Genomic DNA, 16,455 nt, shown 5'->3' on the forward strand with positions numbered 1-16,455 from the left:
TGTGTGTGTGTGTGTGTGTGTGTGTGTGTGTGTGTGTGTGTGTGTGTCTATTTGCTCTTCTGGAGCAGAATTTAAGGGGAGAAGAAACACATATCAATTTTTCACTGTAAAATTGAGTCTTTCAAAAACATCCTTCAAAGCTTAGAGATACAGTCTTTACATGGGCTTTTTATGATTTTCAAAAAATACAGTTCGATTTTAACTTTGTATAGGGGAACCAACAAGGACCAGGGCACAAAATGAACTTTGAATTAGAGCTTTCTGTGATATCTAAGTCTTTCAATGCTTCCATCAAGTCTTGGATAAAGTATTAGAGTTGTTGTTCCTCCTAAAGCAATTAATATATTTTCTTGCTTGATGCCTTTTGTATTTCTATGTACACTGAAATGTAAATGTTCTAGGAAATGAGAATTCAAGGGATACAATCACTGCTATATGGAGAGAGAGAAATTCTCTCCTATGGAAGGAACCAGTATAAAAACATTATATGATATAGATTCTCAGATATGCAAAATTGTTAATGTTTGTTACACCACGTTTATTCGATCAGCACTATTTTATTCATGACGGAAACTAACAGGGTATATGATGTATTTTTTTAAAAAGTGGTTCAGAAGCATATTTTGCTAGCCTAAACTCCTGTCCCTTTGTTCTTGACAACCTGATTTCTTGGTGATCTACAACTGTGTTCCTTGGCAGGTTATAGTGTTAGGTCAAGTACTATACTCCTCCACTGTCTTCCTAAAGTTCCTTCCTTATAAAGAAGATGCCTTCCTTTCTTAATGTAGGTTGCATTTCCTTGCAGTGATACTAAGACTAAAATGAAAAACAATATTGTCTCTTGCTCTTAGTCCACGGACAATTTTTATGCCCAGTACTAACTTGTAAAATAAGAAGAAACCCTTTTGGTCATTAGCTTCAGAAAACAGTCCTTTTACCTCAGTACTTATTACCAATATCTTTGTCTCCAGTACAGGTGATGTATTAATCTCCAGCTGGATTGCCATCGCTATGGTGTATCACACTGAACTGTCATCACTATCGCTTGAGGCATAACAACAACAACAACAAAAAACCCAAAAACTCAGTGCCATATCCCTCTATCAGCAAAAGTTCCTTTAAGTCTGAGGACAGGATAAAAGAGAATAGTCTACCAGTGAAGTAGAATGTAGAGGTGTTTGAGCATTCTGTATAAAAGCTCTAGTCTTGAGAATATCTGAGACATTAGTTCAGCATGGGGCCATAAAAAGAACAAATAAATGGACTTCTTTCTCTCCCATCCAATTACATATGACTAAGATCAGCAAGTAGAGAAATAGGTTCCTGATTTTGAGGACAGTCATATCAGTCTTCAACTTCAGGAGTGCTATTTTGGTACTTTAATTAGAAATCCTATAGAAAAATCAATCCAGGACACACTTAACTAGAGGAAAACTGTTACTTGCTGTTGAGATAGCTGGTAGACAAGACAATTAAAGCAAATATTACGGAAACACTGGGTTAAATGTCTAGATGCCTAAAAGTAGGTTATTTAGCTTGAAAAATACCCACACCACCACCACCACCCACATACAATTCAGTTAGAAATCAATCTTTCAGTTAGAGCATATTTCTAACTATACAAATCCCTTTCTGCCTATCCTCAACTTAGTCAAAACAGACTATCCTTTCTTACAGAAGGAAAGAGGATGAGTTTCTTCTAGTATTAACTTTTCCATGGTAAAGATTTTGATAGACTAAACACTGAGAGAAAACTCAGAATTCTTCCCAAGAGTCAAGAATCATGCTCTGCTCAACGAGAGCTGTAAGTGAGGAGCTGAATAGTTTTGATTTGGGCTCTTCATGCTAAATAAAGGCCTAACATTACATGTGCTGAACGTTTCATCTACTGCGGAATGTGAACCCACAGATAACCTTTATTCCGATCCAACTGTTCATTAAGCATAGCTCAGGATTATTCACTAAAATGTTTCAGATTTCCCAAAATGTAGTCATAATTATTATTTTAAAAATGTCTTCAGACAAACCTACTTGGGTGTTTTTGACAAATATAAATTATTCTACTCCAAAATCACAATACTGAAACTCTATGCTTCTACTCCTCATCCTAATGATCTAATAATCGATTTTTTCATGATATGGATTTTTAAAGAAAAAATGCTATATTATATGCAAGTTAACTAATGTAACTAGATATTAAAGGATGATACTGATCAAAGTCAAGGGTTTTAACTAATGGAATCTGAGCATTTTTTGGAAATGCTTTGCCAATGTAGCTTCTTTAAATAAGTTACACTGAGCTTTCACATAATAGAAATTTTGTTTAGATGACAAATGACATAAATACTAAGAAAAATCAAGTGGGAAGTATGTGGTTTTTTCAATTTTAAGTTTTGAAGAAAAAAACTCACCCCCTATGAAATATGTTAAAACCAAAACAAATACTTTGAAAAAAGTCTTCTTTCTAACGCAGACAGCTCACTCACTGTTCTAGCATTTTTAGTATGTACTTATAAAAATGAGACATTCTCTTTAAAATGACAAATTGCATTTAAAGTTTAAAAATGTTTAGGGACGCCTGGGTGGTACAGTCGGTTGTGTCCAACTGGCTCAGGTCTTGATCTCAGAGTCGTAATATTGAGCCCTGTGTCAGGCTCTGGGCTCACAGGGGATGGTTGGGGGTGGGTGGTGATCTGCTCCATAGGCTCTCTCCTCTCCTTCTGCCCCTCCAACTTGTATTCCCTCTCTCTCAAAATAAATAAATAAATCTTTTAAAAAATGTTTGATTTCCCTGGACAACACAGCTATGAAATGGTTTAGATTAACCACAGAAACATAAAGTCTTAGCTACTGAGAAGTTTTTAAAATCACCACACATGATGCTATGGCTTTTCTTGCCAAAGACAGACAATACTGATTTTTTTTCTCCTCTGGCCAAAGACCTGAGTGACCACTTAATTTAGTCTTACTTAGGTAACAACAAACTACAATATTTCCTGATTATATTCTCATTTCTCCTTAAAGCAAAAATTCAGTATTTAAAATACCACTCATTGGGGCGCCTGGGTGGCTCAGTTGTTAAATGTCTGCCTTTGACTCAGGTCATGATCCCGGGGTCCTGGGATCAAGCCCCGCATCGGTCTCCCTGCTCCACGGGAAGCCTGCTTCTCCCTCTCCCACTCCCCCTGCTTGTGTTCCCTCTCTCGCTGTGTCTCTCTCTGTCAAATAAATAAATAAAATCTTTAAAAAAAAAAAAAAAAGAAGAAGAAGAACCAAACCTAAGTAAGCTGCATATTTAAGAAACTCATTGTGGATACTTACTTCATAGTATTTTTTAATGCAACGTCTCATGTCCATGATCAATTTGTTGTTCAGCTGTACCATAAAGGTCAAAGGTGAAGCCTTACAATCAATGTTACTGCAGCGATACAAGCTGGGCTCCATATCAGTTCCCTACAGAAGTCAGAAGAGACAAACACACAAAAGGTTACTGCAAGACCAGGAAAGGGTTTTTTGGGCTTAAAAACTAACATGCTGTCCTGGTGTGCAATATTATTAATTCATTTCATTAGTGAGTTTTTAACCCTCTTTTTTCAACTACTGTCCTCTCAAAGATCCCCTTACTCACACGAACCTCCTGCCTTTTTGCCACCATAATAATAGAGAACAAGTTGAAGGGAAAACCCTGAAATCACTTGTTTTTACATTCAATATATGACAGATCTTATGGATAAAATAATTTTCCTTCTGAAAATACCAGTGAGGTCACACTATTGAACATAAACATTCTTAGAGATATTGATCAAAATTTTAAATTTGTACTTATTCATTCCAAACTTGAAGATAGTAGCAAGCGCACTAATGACATTAGTTTCCTTTCATATTGGCAACTTAATTTGACGATTAAAGTCTAAAAATTAAGTACTACACCAGAAAGCAATCACTTATTGTCGCCTTAGAAAATCTAAAATTTCTGTAATCCTCCCTCTCCACCACCCACTCAAATGAAAATTATTTGGGGAAGGGAAGGCAGAACAGTAGAAATTTGAAAGAATTAACTATTATTAGATGGAAAAAACCTCTTGTTTTGTTTTGTTTTAAGCAAAAACAAAGCAAATAGAATATATAGGAAAACTGTTGGGGTTTCTGGAGCATTTGTTTTCCTTCTTGATACTTAAACATCTTGGTTTCCTGCTCCAATCTGGTACATAACCCTACCCGCCACGCTAAGCAATTCCAGGTGGAAGAGATTTTAGAGCTTGACATCGGCTCTTCCACAGTTAGCCCATCTGCAAGTCGTCAAGCCTCCATGCAATTAACTATCTTATTTACAGCTGTAATGAAGCAAAACTCAAGGATTTAGCAAGTATTGCTGATCTGTGTCTGCCTCTTCCTTGCACTTGCTTCCAAAGACTGCTTTGTTTTGATTCAAAAAAATGCAAAACATCTGCTGTTTGTCCAAATTAACTTAAAATAATTACTTTTAATTTAGATAAAGGATGTATTTTCTTTCAGTTTCAAGGTTTTACACAGTTCTCCTGCCTACTCATTTGCCAATGGCTAGTACATGTATAACACTGCAGTTGAATCAAGTAAATTGGCTAAGTTTCAAGTTCTGAACCAAGGTCAATGATACATTTTTTGGCAGTACTTCTTGAGAGGAATGTTTCCTTGTGACTTTTTTAATGCCTGACATGCAAAGACAGCAGAAAAGATAATCAGAGTACCTTTGTCAAAAAGGAGGCAAGTGGGATGTGTAAAGATAAACAAAAACTTTCCAAAAACACTTAGTTCCCATTAACTTGATTTAAGATAAAGGCAAATATTGCTCTAAGTCTTAATAAATTGGGGCTGGGAGTGGGGAAATACAAGTTACTAATTAAGGAATTACAATAAAAAATACTTTAAGGTACTTTAGAATTTTTAAGAGATTCCATTTAAAAACCAAGGCCAAGCAACCACTCTAGGAAGCCAAAAACAATATTCAAGCATAGTCTACTAAGAATTTTCAAGCAGAAATGAAGCCGTGAAGGCAGAATTCATATGATGCTAAAATTCTTTAAATGCATGAAAGAAACATTTTCCTCCCCTTTTATACATACAGTGGGGGAGGAAAGGCTTCTATGCTAGTTGGCTAACAAAATGAAGAAAAGAAACAAAGAAACAACTAACCGAACCGTCCAAGACACTTTCGTAAATATTCTCTGTTCCACATGTAGGGCATGAGCACTTGAATTTCTCACAGTCCCTGTATTTCTCCTCATCAGTGAGCTGGGCTGGGCCACCAAGGAGGGCATCATTCTCCTCATCCTTATGATAATGATGAACTCTAAACTGGGTGGGATCGAGTCCTAGTAATGTAAAAGAAAAAACAAATTCAGAGAGGTAAAATTATTTGAATTCCCATATACAAAAAAGACCCCAAAGAAGAAAACCCACAAAGGAATGATTTTAAATTCATGCACACACATACACAACCATTTGAACTCTAGATAAAGGCTCACACCACATGGACAACTGACTTATCCTTTTACAAAAGATCACTTTATTAAATAAAACAAGGAAACAGCAGTAATGCACTAACACAATGCAGATATGCCCCCAGATGTTTGGGTTCAGAAGCAACTACGTCTATAGGATGGTTTTACTATCTTCTTACAGTTACAGTGAAAATCTCAAATAAATATGCAGTGTTATTAAGAAATCTCTTAAAATCAAAGTTTCACTATTAAAACTGAAAATAGAGAATAAAAATCCCATTAAAGAAAACAAGTTCAATGCTATTACAACGCCTTCAAGTGCAGAAAAACTGCTAACCCTGATTTCAATGCAGTGGTCGATTCCATCTTGGCTCAGTAGTTAACAGCATGTAGGGTGCAATCTAATTCAGTGGTTAAAATTCAGTAGCAGCATCTGAGACAAAACGCGACATGGTTTTTTGGTGTTCTGAATTCAGAAATTTAAAATATGTGCAAAAACAATGGATCTACAGATTCTATAGGCCGAAACGTTCCCGACAATCTTGAAACAAAATATACCATCCATATTTCAATCAAAATGACACAAGAAATCAATCGATGCATTGACTGAGTTAGTTTATGCTTCCTCATTTCCACAAACTATTTAAAGAAACATCTTTAAGCCAGCCAATTTTATTTACCTTTGGTCAAGGCGTATCTGTCAAAATATACCATATGGATTTACATGTAAAGGTAATTAATACACACGGTATCTTAAAACATTTTCTTGAAATCATCCTTTAGAAATCCCTACAAATTCTAGGCTTTTTAGAAATCTAAGGAAAGCTATCAAATTTATTTTGGCATAAAGGTAAATAAACAATATAGAAGTCACTAAGCAAAAAATTCAAATACCAAAAATATCTGGAAACTCTTTTAACTCTAACAACGCTGCATAAGTAGATAATCAAACAGATGTATTCAGAACTCAGTGACAAGATCCTAAATCCTACTTGGTCAATTTTCAAGTGACATCTACACTTGAGGCTGACTGACACGGTGGAAAGGTGCTGGACAAAGACTAAAAAGAGACTATGAGTCTCAATTTTCTCACCTATGAAATGGAGGTAGTGTCACTGACCAGGCACTTCTGAAGTTTAAAACAGACATTAGAGGACAAACCCCTTTCAGCGGTGCCTAGCATGTGATAAGCATGCAATAAATATCATATGAATGAAAAAATAAAATTGTAGATGAACACTATTTAATCTAGACGATATTCACTCAATATTATGCATTTGGAAAAATATATGGAACACATGTTCAAACTGCACAGCAAGTTAATAGCTGCTCTTTGTAGGAATTAATCGAAATGAGGATTTCCTAACATGATCGTACAATAAAAACAAAAAGTACACATTAAAAACAACTAGAAAAATATTGTTTAGTGACATAGATTACTGTAACCGAGGTTACCTGGCCCCAAGGCTCACTATATATTTTTATTTTACAAATTACCTATCCCCTAAGAGAAACAGCAAATTAGTGAAGAGTGTGGGAATATATACCTTCCCATTTAAAGACAAAGAGGGGCAGAGAAAATGAGTGAGAGGCCACACCCATGAATGAGGCCATTTCTTCTCTGTACTGAAGGGTAACTGTTGCAAATTCCTGAAACGTTTGTGAGTCCAACTGTATTCACGTAATGTTTTGCTTCATAAACAATTATGAGGAAGAACTTCACCCTTTCTCTGATGGTATGATTATTCATCAATTTTTCAGGCCAATACTATTCAAAAGTAAGGAAAAACAGTAGGCAAAGGTTTTCTCAACGGCAGGCTTCTTTCACAATCCAAAAATCCAGAAATGAAACAACACTGGTTTTGCACATACCCAGAAATGGGCAACCTGCAGCAAGGAAACAACGAAAGCTCTCTCTAGGCCACCCTACCAGCATCCGCCTAAATAGTGTACGTGAGGCCACAGGGGAGCCTGCCTGCTGAGTAAGCCAAAAGTGGACAAGGGTCCTCTTGTTACTTACAGAGAAATGCCCAACAAGTGGCCAAAAGTCATGAAAAAAATCAAGCCTTATGAAATGTCTACTTTAATGTCCAATTCCATAAACAACCCTAATCTGCCCATGGCAATAACAAAGCCAAGTGGCATAGCGGATTACTTCAGATTGATTCCCATGCTGAATTTCTTTAAAGAGAAGGGGTTTCATCTCAGCATTCTTGGTAATAGATCAATGATAAATCTTAAAAATATAAAAGGAGGGGACACTGTAATTACCTTAAAATATTAGGTATATAATGATCCCTGTACGAGTTACTTGGATACAAAAATGTCATAAAAAAGTAATTTTCTTGGGAGGACAATTATAAGTTCAACGGGCAAATCAGAGGGCTAAATTAAATCTTTTTATGAAAACATATGTCATGTTAAAAAATAAGGATCACTGCTGCTGGAATCTTTCTTTTAAAGGTCAGAATCTAGGCTTACTCAACATAGGAACTAATGTTTCCAAATCCTCATGGAACTGGCAACAAGCAGCTTATTTCAAAGTTTCGGGAGACTTAAAAGTTTTACTGCTTATACCATAACTCATTAAGGCTGGAGTGAAACAGGAAAAAAAAGTATCTGGTGCTGCCACCTAGAGGTAGATTCTAAATTTTAAAATGTACAAAATAGAGCCACTACATGGAACTGCATTTGTAATTATTATCCCTCCAAAATTAAAACTTTTGTTGGAAAAGACATTAAAGCGACATGTTTATGATCAAAGGTGTCATATACACTGTGTAATCAATATTACACTGCTCATCATCTAGCAAGTAATCATATTCGTCTTTTGAGGAAGAGATGCAAAACTGAATTCCAAATTCCGTATCTCTTCTGAGAGCTTTCTCTGAACAACTGGCTTAAAGAAACAAATTTTATGTCCTATTTGAGAAAAAGAACTTCCATTTTTATTAGCCTAGCTTTTGACAGGCAACTTCAACCATTTGGTCCAGTACAGAATAAAGGAAAGAAGAGCCTACGTGGGACTCACAGTAGTTATCTGGGGGGAGAGCAGCCATGGTTCTCCCTGCGGTAAGCAGAAATGATGTGTGCTTTAATTCAATCCTGTGACTTGTAGTGATAGTCACACCATTTTGGGGGGGCGGGGGCAGGATGGGGAGGACAGAAGGCAAAGTGAAATGAAATTAAAGTACTGTCATTTATAATTAGAAAATTTACAGGATCTCACATTATTTTGGCAACAAGATCAAAGCTCTCATGTTTCAAAAAGTATTTATAGTAAGTAACATCATAGGCATTGGGGTAGATGAGTTCAGCAGTGCTTTTTTTTATGTAAGATCACCAGATATTTAGCACACACACCTCCAATGTGACATGTAGCACAAAATTAATTTTTCTACCATTGTACTTTCTAAACATTGTAAGCTATGCCTGTTTTTAGAATGTTCACCTGTCCCCATTCCCAAGGATTATTTAAACTGTTCCAAATTCAAAGCATTCAGTTGAGAGGCTGAGCCACTGGACCAAGTAATTCTCTTCCTTCAAAAGACAAGATCTCTATTAGTGCAAATGCAAATAACTACAGTAAGGCCAATTATATATGTCCATACAAGTGGGAACAAGGGAAAAATCCATATGAATGAAACTCCAAATGAGCAAAGAGAGAAACTGATATCCCCAAGCAGTTGTTTGTAATAATTACTCAAGCTACTAGTAATAGATTCTTACTGTGAATTTTTTTTCTAAAAATTTCTTCTAGGAAATGAATCATTTATCTTTTGCATGAATCCTGGCTTTCATGTGTCTGGGACTTCTTAGAGAACAATATACAAACTGAGTATTTAGTATGATTAAAGAAAAAAATACTTACAAATTTTTAAAAGGTGAACAGTACATCCATAAAAAGTCTTGTACAAGAATTTTCAAAGCAGCTTTATTCATCATAACCAGAAACTGGAAACAATCCAGACGTCCACCAACAGAATGAAAAAAATAAACTGGGATAATCTACCATGGAATACTACTCAGCAAAGGAAAAGAATGAATGCTGATAAATGGCACAAGATGGATGAATCTCACAAATACCATGCTAAGTGAAAGAAGCTGAACACAAAAGTGTACACTGTAGAAAATTATTTATATAAAGTTCTGGAATAGGCAAAACTAACCTATGGTCAATCAGATGAATTGTTTCTTTTGTGAGAGGGGATGCTGACTGGGAAGGAAAAAATGGAAATGTCTGGGTGATGGAAAAGTTCTTTGTTTTGATAAATGGAATGTATGATACTCTTAAGATAGATTTCATTGTATGTAAATTATACTTAAAAAATGCCAAATAGAAGATGCTTGTGACACATATATCCAAAGCACGCATATTTAGAACATATAAGGAATGCCCGCAAATCAGTAAGAAAAAGACAACCCAAAAGAAAACTATATGAAGACTTCACCAGGCACCCCACAAAAGGAGATATTCAAATGGCCAATAAAGGATGTGAACAGATGCTCAACTTCATTTGTCAAAGAAATGCAAAATCACAGTATTATGCCACATTAAAGGAAGATGACACAAAACACCAAGTGTTGCTAAGAATGTGGAGTGCTTATACATTGATAGTACAGAGTGTAAATCAGTTGAACCACTTTGGAAAATTAATATCTACTAAAGCTGAACATACATGTCCCCTGGGACCTAGCAATTCTCCTAAGTATATACCCAACAGAAATACATGCAACCATTCAAGAGAAGACATGTGCGAGAATGCTCAAACAGCACTATTCCTAATCACCCAATTGTGGAAACAACCCATAGGTGCACCTACACTAGACAGTCATCAAGTGTGGTATAGTCATACAGTGAAATACTACAAAGAAATGAAGTATAACCACCTGGATGAATCTAACATAATACAAATGAAAGTAGACAGACACAAAGAGCAAAGATGCAATTTATGTCATGTCCAAAAATAAGAAAACCTCACCTATGATGTCAGGAATGAGGACTGTAATTTTCTGGGGGGAGAAGAGGATAGTCTCTAGGAGGCGGCATGAGAGGGTTTATGGGGATGTTGTAATACAGGTTTCCTGAGCTCAGGGCTGACTACACTGTATGTGTTTACCTTGTGAAAATTCATCAAACTGTTCAGTTAGCTTTTGTGTGCTTTTTCTGAATGGACATTATACCACCAGAAAGTTCAGGTTGAAAAAGGTAAGAAAATGAGTACTAAATATTTATGATATACCTGTGAGTTTGTGTCCAAATGTGTTTGATTCTAACCAGACATTATGTACCTCCTCAAAGATGTGCACACCATCACCCAGGAAGCATTATTAGCAAAAACTAAAAGAAACTGAACTGAAATACAGTCAAGTCTTTAGCTCTACCACGTCATAGGAAATACAAGAGACAGAGGAACATGTTAAAATATACCAGTAGGATGCAAGTGACAAACTCCAGAATAAGGGAAATTGTAAAGGACAACACCCCGCTCCCCCATTTCTTTTTTGTTTTTTTCTCCCCCCATTTCTTAATAAGTAAATTGGAAGGATGAATTAAAAAAGAGGAGACTAACTATCATATGGGCCCTGATTAGATTCCACTTCAAATAGGGAGCTTTTTAAAAGAAATGCACCCTTAATACAATCAGAAAATACGAACGCTTATTAGACATTTGATGAAATGAAGCAATTGTGTTGTTGTTGTTGTTTTTACTAGTGATGATACTACTGTAGTTATGCTGGAAAGGGGGGAGTATCTTTTAGGAATGTAAAATGCAGTATTTACAGGTAAAATTATATGGTATCTAGAATTCACCTCAAAATAATCGGAGCAGGTGGAAAAGAGAAATAAGATTGTCCATAGTTGCAGACTGCTAAAGCTGGGTCATGAGCACCTGGGGACTTTTTTCCTACTATTGCACATGTTTAGAATTTTCCATAATAAAACATTTTAAGAATAGTGTAGATCCAATTTCAAGATAAAAAACTGACTATACAAGTGGCAGACACCTGAAACGGCCTTTCACAGATACAATAAACCTCTCCATAACACAAATGGAAAACTTCTGAGTATTTAAAAAAAAGAATATCCAAACCCTTAGGTTAAATAAACTCCCAAGATTTTTACTGTCCTGCAGAAGGTAACTCCCAAAATCTTGACAGGAAAAAAAATCCTAATGTGCAGCACCCTCATGACCTCACACAACTGTTCTAATGCCCTTGATGATAGCTCTAAATGTGACGGGTTTTTTTTAAAGATTTTATTTATTTATTTGACAGAGAGAGACACAGCGAGAGAGGGAACACAAGCAGAGGGAGTGGGAGAGGGAGAAGCAGGCCTCCCGCAGAGCAGGGAGCCCGATGCGGGGCTTGATCCCAGGACCCTGGGATCACGACCTGAGCCGAAGGCAGATGCCCAATGACTGAGCCACCCAGGCGCCCCTAAATTTGACTTTTAACTTATGAAATGTGTACCTCTGGGCAGGAAAAAACCTGGGAAGTATTTTCTTTCCTATTTTTAAATCTGAGAGATGGTAAGTGTATGCTGAAAAAATACTTGGAAAATAAAATAGCACAAAATAATAGACCAAGGATTGCTGCTCTTACAACAAAGTCCTCTTCTCCCCAGCCATGTTGGTAAATATGTGGGGGGGAGAGGAAGCCAGGCTGGAGGTCCCTAGATGCATGTTTTTATTTTTATTTTATTTTTTAAAAGATTACTTATTTATTTGACAGAGAGAGAGAGAGAGAGAGAGAGAGAGAGAGAGAGCGCACAAGTAGGCAGAGAGGCAGGCAGAGGGAGAGGGAGAAGCAGGCTCCCCGCGGAGCAGGGAGCCCGATGCAGGGCTCCATCCCAGGACCCTGGGATCATGACCTGAGCCAAAGGCAGAAGCTTAACTGACTGAGCCATCCAGGTGCCCCAACACATCTTTTTGGAAGTTAGTAGTGGTTTAACCATTTTTTTCTTCCGATTTTGTAAAAACTGTTATTTTTAATATTACTTTTTCAAGAAGGAAGCTATAATTCACCACCTTCAACCTTTCCAGGCTTATTCACACATATATATTTAACATAATTTTAATCTGTATACAGTGCTGTGTTCAGCTATTTTCATTTATTACATCTTACCCATTTTTCTATAGGCTACACAGTGTTGGTAAGTGCTATTTTGTATACTTAATTAAATTAATGCATCTTTTTTAAAAAAACTTGATCTATAGTTACTACTGCACTATATACTTGAAAGTTGTTGAAGAGTTCACCATAAGCATTCTCACCACACTGAAAAGAGTTAACTATGGAAACTATGTGAGGTGATGGATGTGTTAATGCTCTTGATCTTGGTAATCACTCTACAATGTATATGTATATAAAATCATCACTTTGTACACTTTGAATATATTTAATTATATTTGTCAATTATTTCTCAGTAAAGTTAAAAATTTTTAACAATTGATCTAACTTATAAATAAGAGAAATTCCCATTTTTCCCTGGAAATTCCACGTGTTACAATGCCAGGAGAACATTAGTCCCAGTGATCATCCTAAACATGCCCCAGTTTGGCTCCAAGTTCCCAGGGGTCTCTGCCTGACTTAGGTGAGCAGTGTCACTGCAGGCCCTCATGTGCCATGTGGAGTGGCTGAGATGGCCTGGGTCACCACCGTGGAGGTTGGGGCCCCTGCCATTCTGCAATGGGCTGGAAGAACTAATGAGAGGTGGGAAGAGGCAACCATTCCCAAGGCCACATTGGCCTCTCCAAAGTGCATTCCCATAATGCCCCAAATGCCAACACCTTCATAAACTCTTCCCTGGTGGCCCCAGCCACAAGTGGTCTCTGCTTCCCCTGAGTGCCTGAAATCCTCTCTTTTACCTCTTTTGGGACATGCACGGTACTGTCCACTAGACTTCCCTACGACAGTGAAATCAACTAAATGGACTGGGCTGTAATTTGAGCAAAGGAGCCATGGCTTACTCATGACTTCATCTCCCTCACAGTGCCTATTGTGATGCTGAGCACAGCAGGTCTTCAACATTAATCTATTCAATGAATGCAAAAGTAGGCTGGGATCATATTCCATTTGATGATGTGAATGGAATGGCTCTCCATCCTGGAAGAGATGGTTCTTACCAGCTGACAAGATGATATCCTATTTTGCATCTGATGTGATCTTACTTTCAAAATTTTATTAATTATGGTACAGAAAATATTTAAGGTTTGCAAATGATGGTCATGTATGCACATTCTTCTAAGAGCTTAACTGCGAAAAAGGTGAGAATCTTATCACAAAGTAATACCTGAGGCATGTGCTGGTGCCATCACCCTACTCCCAACCACCTATACCTTACCCACCACCTCCCCACCATCTTTTGCAGGCCTGTCTCCCTGGGCCTGTCAAAAGCACCACAACACTGCTTGGCCTGCTGTTGCACTTATTTCTTGGATATTACTGGTTCCTGTCTATTGACAAAAAAAAAAAAAAAATACCTTCTGTAACCTGTGTGGTATGGGGCCATTCTTTATCTTTTTTTTAAAGATTTTATTTATTTATTTGACAGAGAGAGAGAGTGGCAGACAGAGGGAGAGTGAGAAGCAGGCTCCCCATTGAGCAGGAAGCCCAACCACGGGGCTCGATCTCAGGACCCTGGGGCCATTCTTTAAAAAGGGAATTTTTACTTTCCAATTTAATCCAGGAAGAGCCTGGGTTAATTGTGCTGTCTTGTTTTAAGGACTACTTTCAGAGATTAAATTCTAAATTCTCACGTTCTTCAAAAATCCATAGTTTCTCAGGACCAATGAGAAAACTGACCAGGTAGCCAAATGCCTGCAATTTTACCACTGACCATGAAGAAATGTACTTGATAGCTATTATACAAATCACTGGTCATTGGAGGAAAGATAATGTCATTCTAAGTAGTGTTATGCATGAAATATAAATTTATTAAAAGATGAAATTCAAGGATGAACTTTAGACTATTCTTATCACTGGCCTGTTTGCCAGGTACAGAAGACTATTTGGATGCTGAAGCATATTGTGAATATTTCCTCCACAGACGATAAAGAGCTTTCATTAGAACAAGAGAAGAGAAAAAAACCTATGGTCTGGAGAACAAAAGCTAAGAGTTCCAAGTTTTAGTGGCCATGTTTCCCATTGGGCTATTGTGTAAGAAGAGTAATCCTGTATTTTTTTTCCATTCACAAATGAAAAAGGGTAAAATTTTGCTTTATTTAAGCCCAGTAGCAATAATCTTACATGGGTTTCAGAAAAATGATACACATTTTACTGTGGGATAATGAGGACCATTAGTTATTAGAGAGAACAAATTATTCTCTTTCAATTCAACACACTTATTCATTCACTCATTTAAAAGACTATCCTCTATCCTTTTCACTAAAATGGCCTTCCCATCAGAACACCTGGCCGTGCAACATGCCACCAGACAGACTTCAGGAGGTGTCTTGACAGGGAGAAAAATAGTCGGAGAATTTCCAAAGTGAAGCCACAGGATAAAACCAACACTTGATGCTTGCCTTTCATTTCAAGGAAAGTAGTATAAAAGCAACAGAAAAAGAAAAAGGTAGTTGAAAAATATACTTGCTCTCCACAAAAGAGTCTTTAAAAAAAATCATGAACTTAATAATTTTCCTAAATGAAATTATGCCATTATTCCTGATTTCTTTGTACTAACTAAAAGGACAAAGTATCAAACTTCACTGAAGTTTCAACATTGTAATACATTTCATTAGTCAAAGATAAAAACTACATTAAAAGCAAGAGAATTATTTTATGTCTGTGATTAGGCAGTTGGAGGGCTTGTATTTTATGTATACATTTGTACACTTCAACTTATTTAACAGTGTCAGTTCACTAACTGCAGTTTTTTTTTATATAAAGAAAACAGATTTAGAATTTTAAAAACAAATTACAGTAATTTTATGCCTACAGCTTGCACCTCTTAGAAACCATGCACCCCCTAACACTCCCCTTACTTTCCCACCTCCTCCCTCCTCCTCTCTAAAACCACAGGCTGAGAACTGGTAACAGGGGCCTCAAATCCTCTAGTGAAGAACAGCTACCCTGGTTTTTCACTTGGGGTGGAGGAATAAAGGATGCAGACCACAATGTGGCTCCCGCACAGGACAGGGAGCAAAATGCCTGCAAAGAGCTGCCTGGAGACCTTCCACGCTTTCTACAGATCTTTATGGTAGCTGGCATTTGCTGTCCTGCAATTCACTAATGTGGACCTCCTATGGACCTCCAATTCACTAATGTGGACCCCTCCTCCCTCCTAAAGAGGGAAAGATAAAGGACTATAAGATTTCTCACTAATGCAGGTAGATAGGTGGATACTGCTAGTGATGGCAGGAGGTGCAGCAGGAGAAGAGGAGTAAGAACTGCTGTCAAGCGGCAAATGATAAAAATCAGAAAACGATAAAAAGGGGTGTAGCCACAACTCCTTAAGAGCTGAGGACACAGATCCTTCCAGGAGCTCTGACTGGCTACCTGGCACCAAGGGCTTGCAGGTCGGGGGGTGGGGGGGATGGGGGGGGGAGGACAGACGGGGACTGGGCAGGACCATGCACAAGCATGGAGGGCTCCCGCTGTGGACTGAGACTGGTCAGTAATAACATGAACCCTCTGAAGATGGGCCTCACGAGGCTACCGGCTTTGAAAATCATTTGCGAAAACTGGATTCACAAGGCAGCTGCAATTAGGATAAAGTCTGTCTTTAACCAAGTCAAAATCTGCCCACTGTTTAATTTATAGTTATCTTAAATATGACTCCAGAACCAACAGAATCAGTGTGGTCCCCTGTGGGGCCAGCATTGAGATACCCGAGCAGGCATCAGGCAACCCCTGGGCAGGCTCCAGCACCCTTCACTCAACAGCTCTTTGGCAGAAAACACAAGGCTCTGCTCTTACCTTTTACATGTCCCTCATGAGGTGGTGCTACTTCTGTCTACTCCCACTCAGC

At 37.6% G+C, this 16,455-nt stretch overlaps 1 protein-coding gene across 4 annotated transcripts in view; it reads right to left on the reverse strand.

Annotated features, from left to right (window-relative positions):
* Window positions 1–16,455, reverse strand: part of POLA1 (DNA polymerase alpha 1, catalytic subunit) — a 299,784-nt gene that overhangs the window by 147,250 nt on the left and 136,079 nt on the right. For all 4 annotated transcript variants that reach the window (XM_073901954.1, XM_025857680.2, XM_073901952.1 and 1 more), the window contains 2 exons: window positions 5,173–5,351; window positions 3,322–3,453 (listed from right to left, as the gene is read on the reverse strand). In XM_073901954.1, the coding sequence (XP_073758055.1) occupies window positions 3,322–3,453; window positions 5,173–5,351 (311 nt within the window). The remainder of the gene's footprint in view (window positions 1–3,321; window positions 3,454–5,172; window positions 5,352–16,455) is intronic.

The sequence above is a fragment of the Callorhinus ursinus genome, unplaced genomic scaffold, assembly GCF_003265705.2.
Source record: "Callorhinus ursinus isolate GAN/ISIS: 27379988/994484 unplaced genomic scaffold, GSC_fseal_2.0 scaffold16, whole genome shotgun sequence".
NCBI lineage: Eukaryota > Metazoa > Chordata > Mammalia > Carnivora > Otariidae > Callorhinus > Callorhinus ursinus.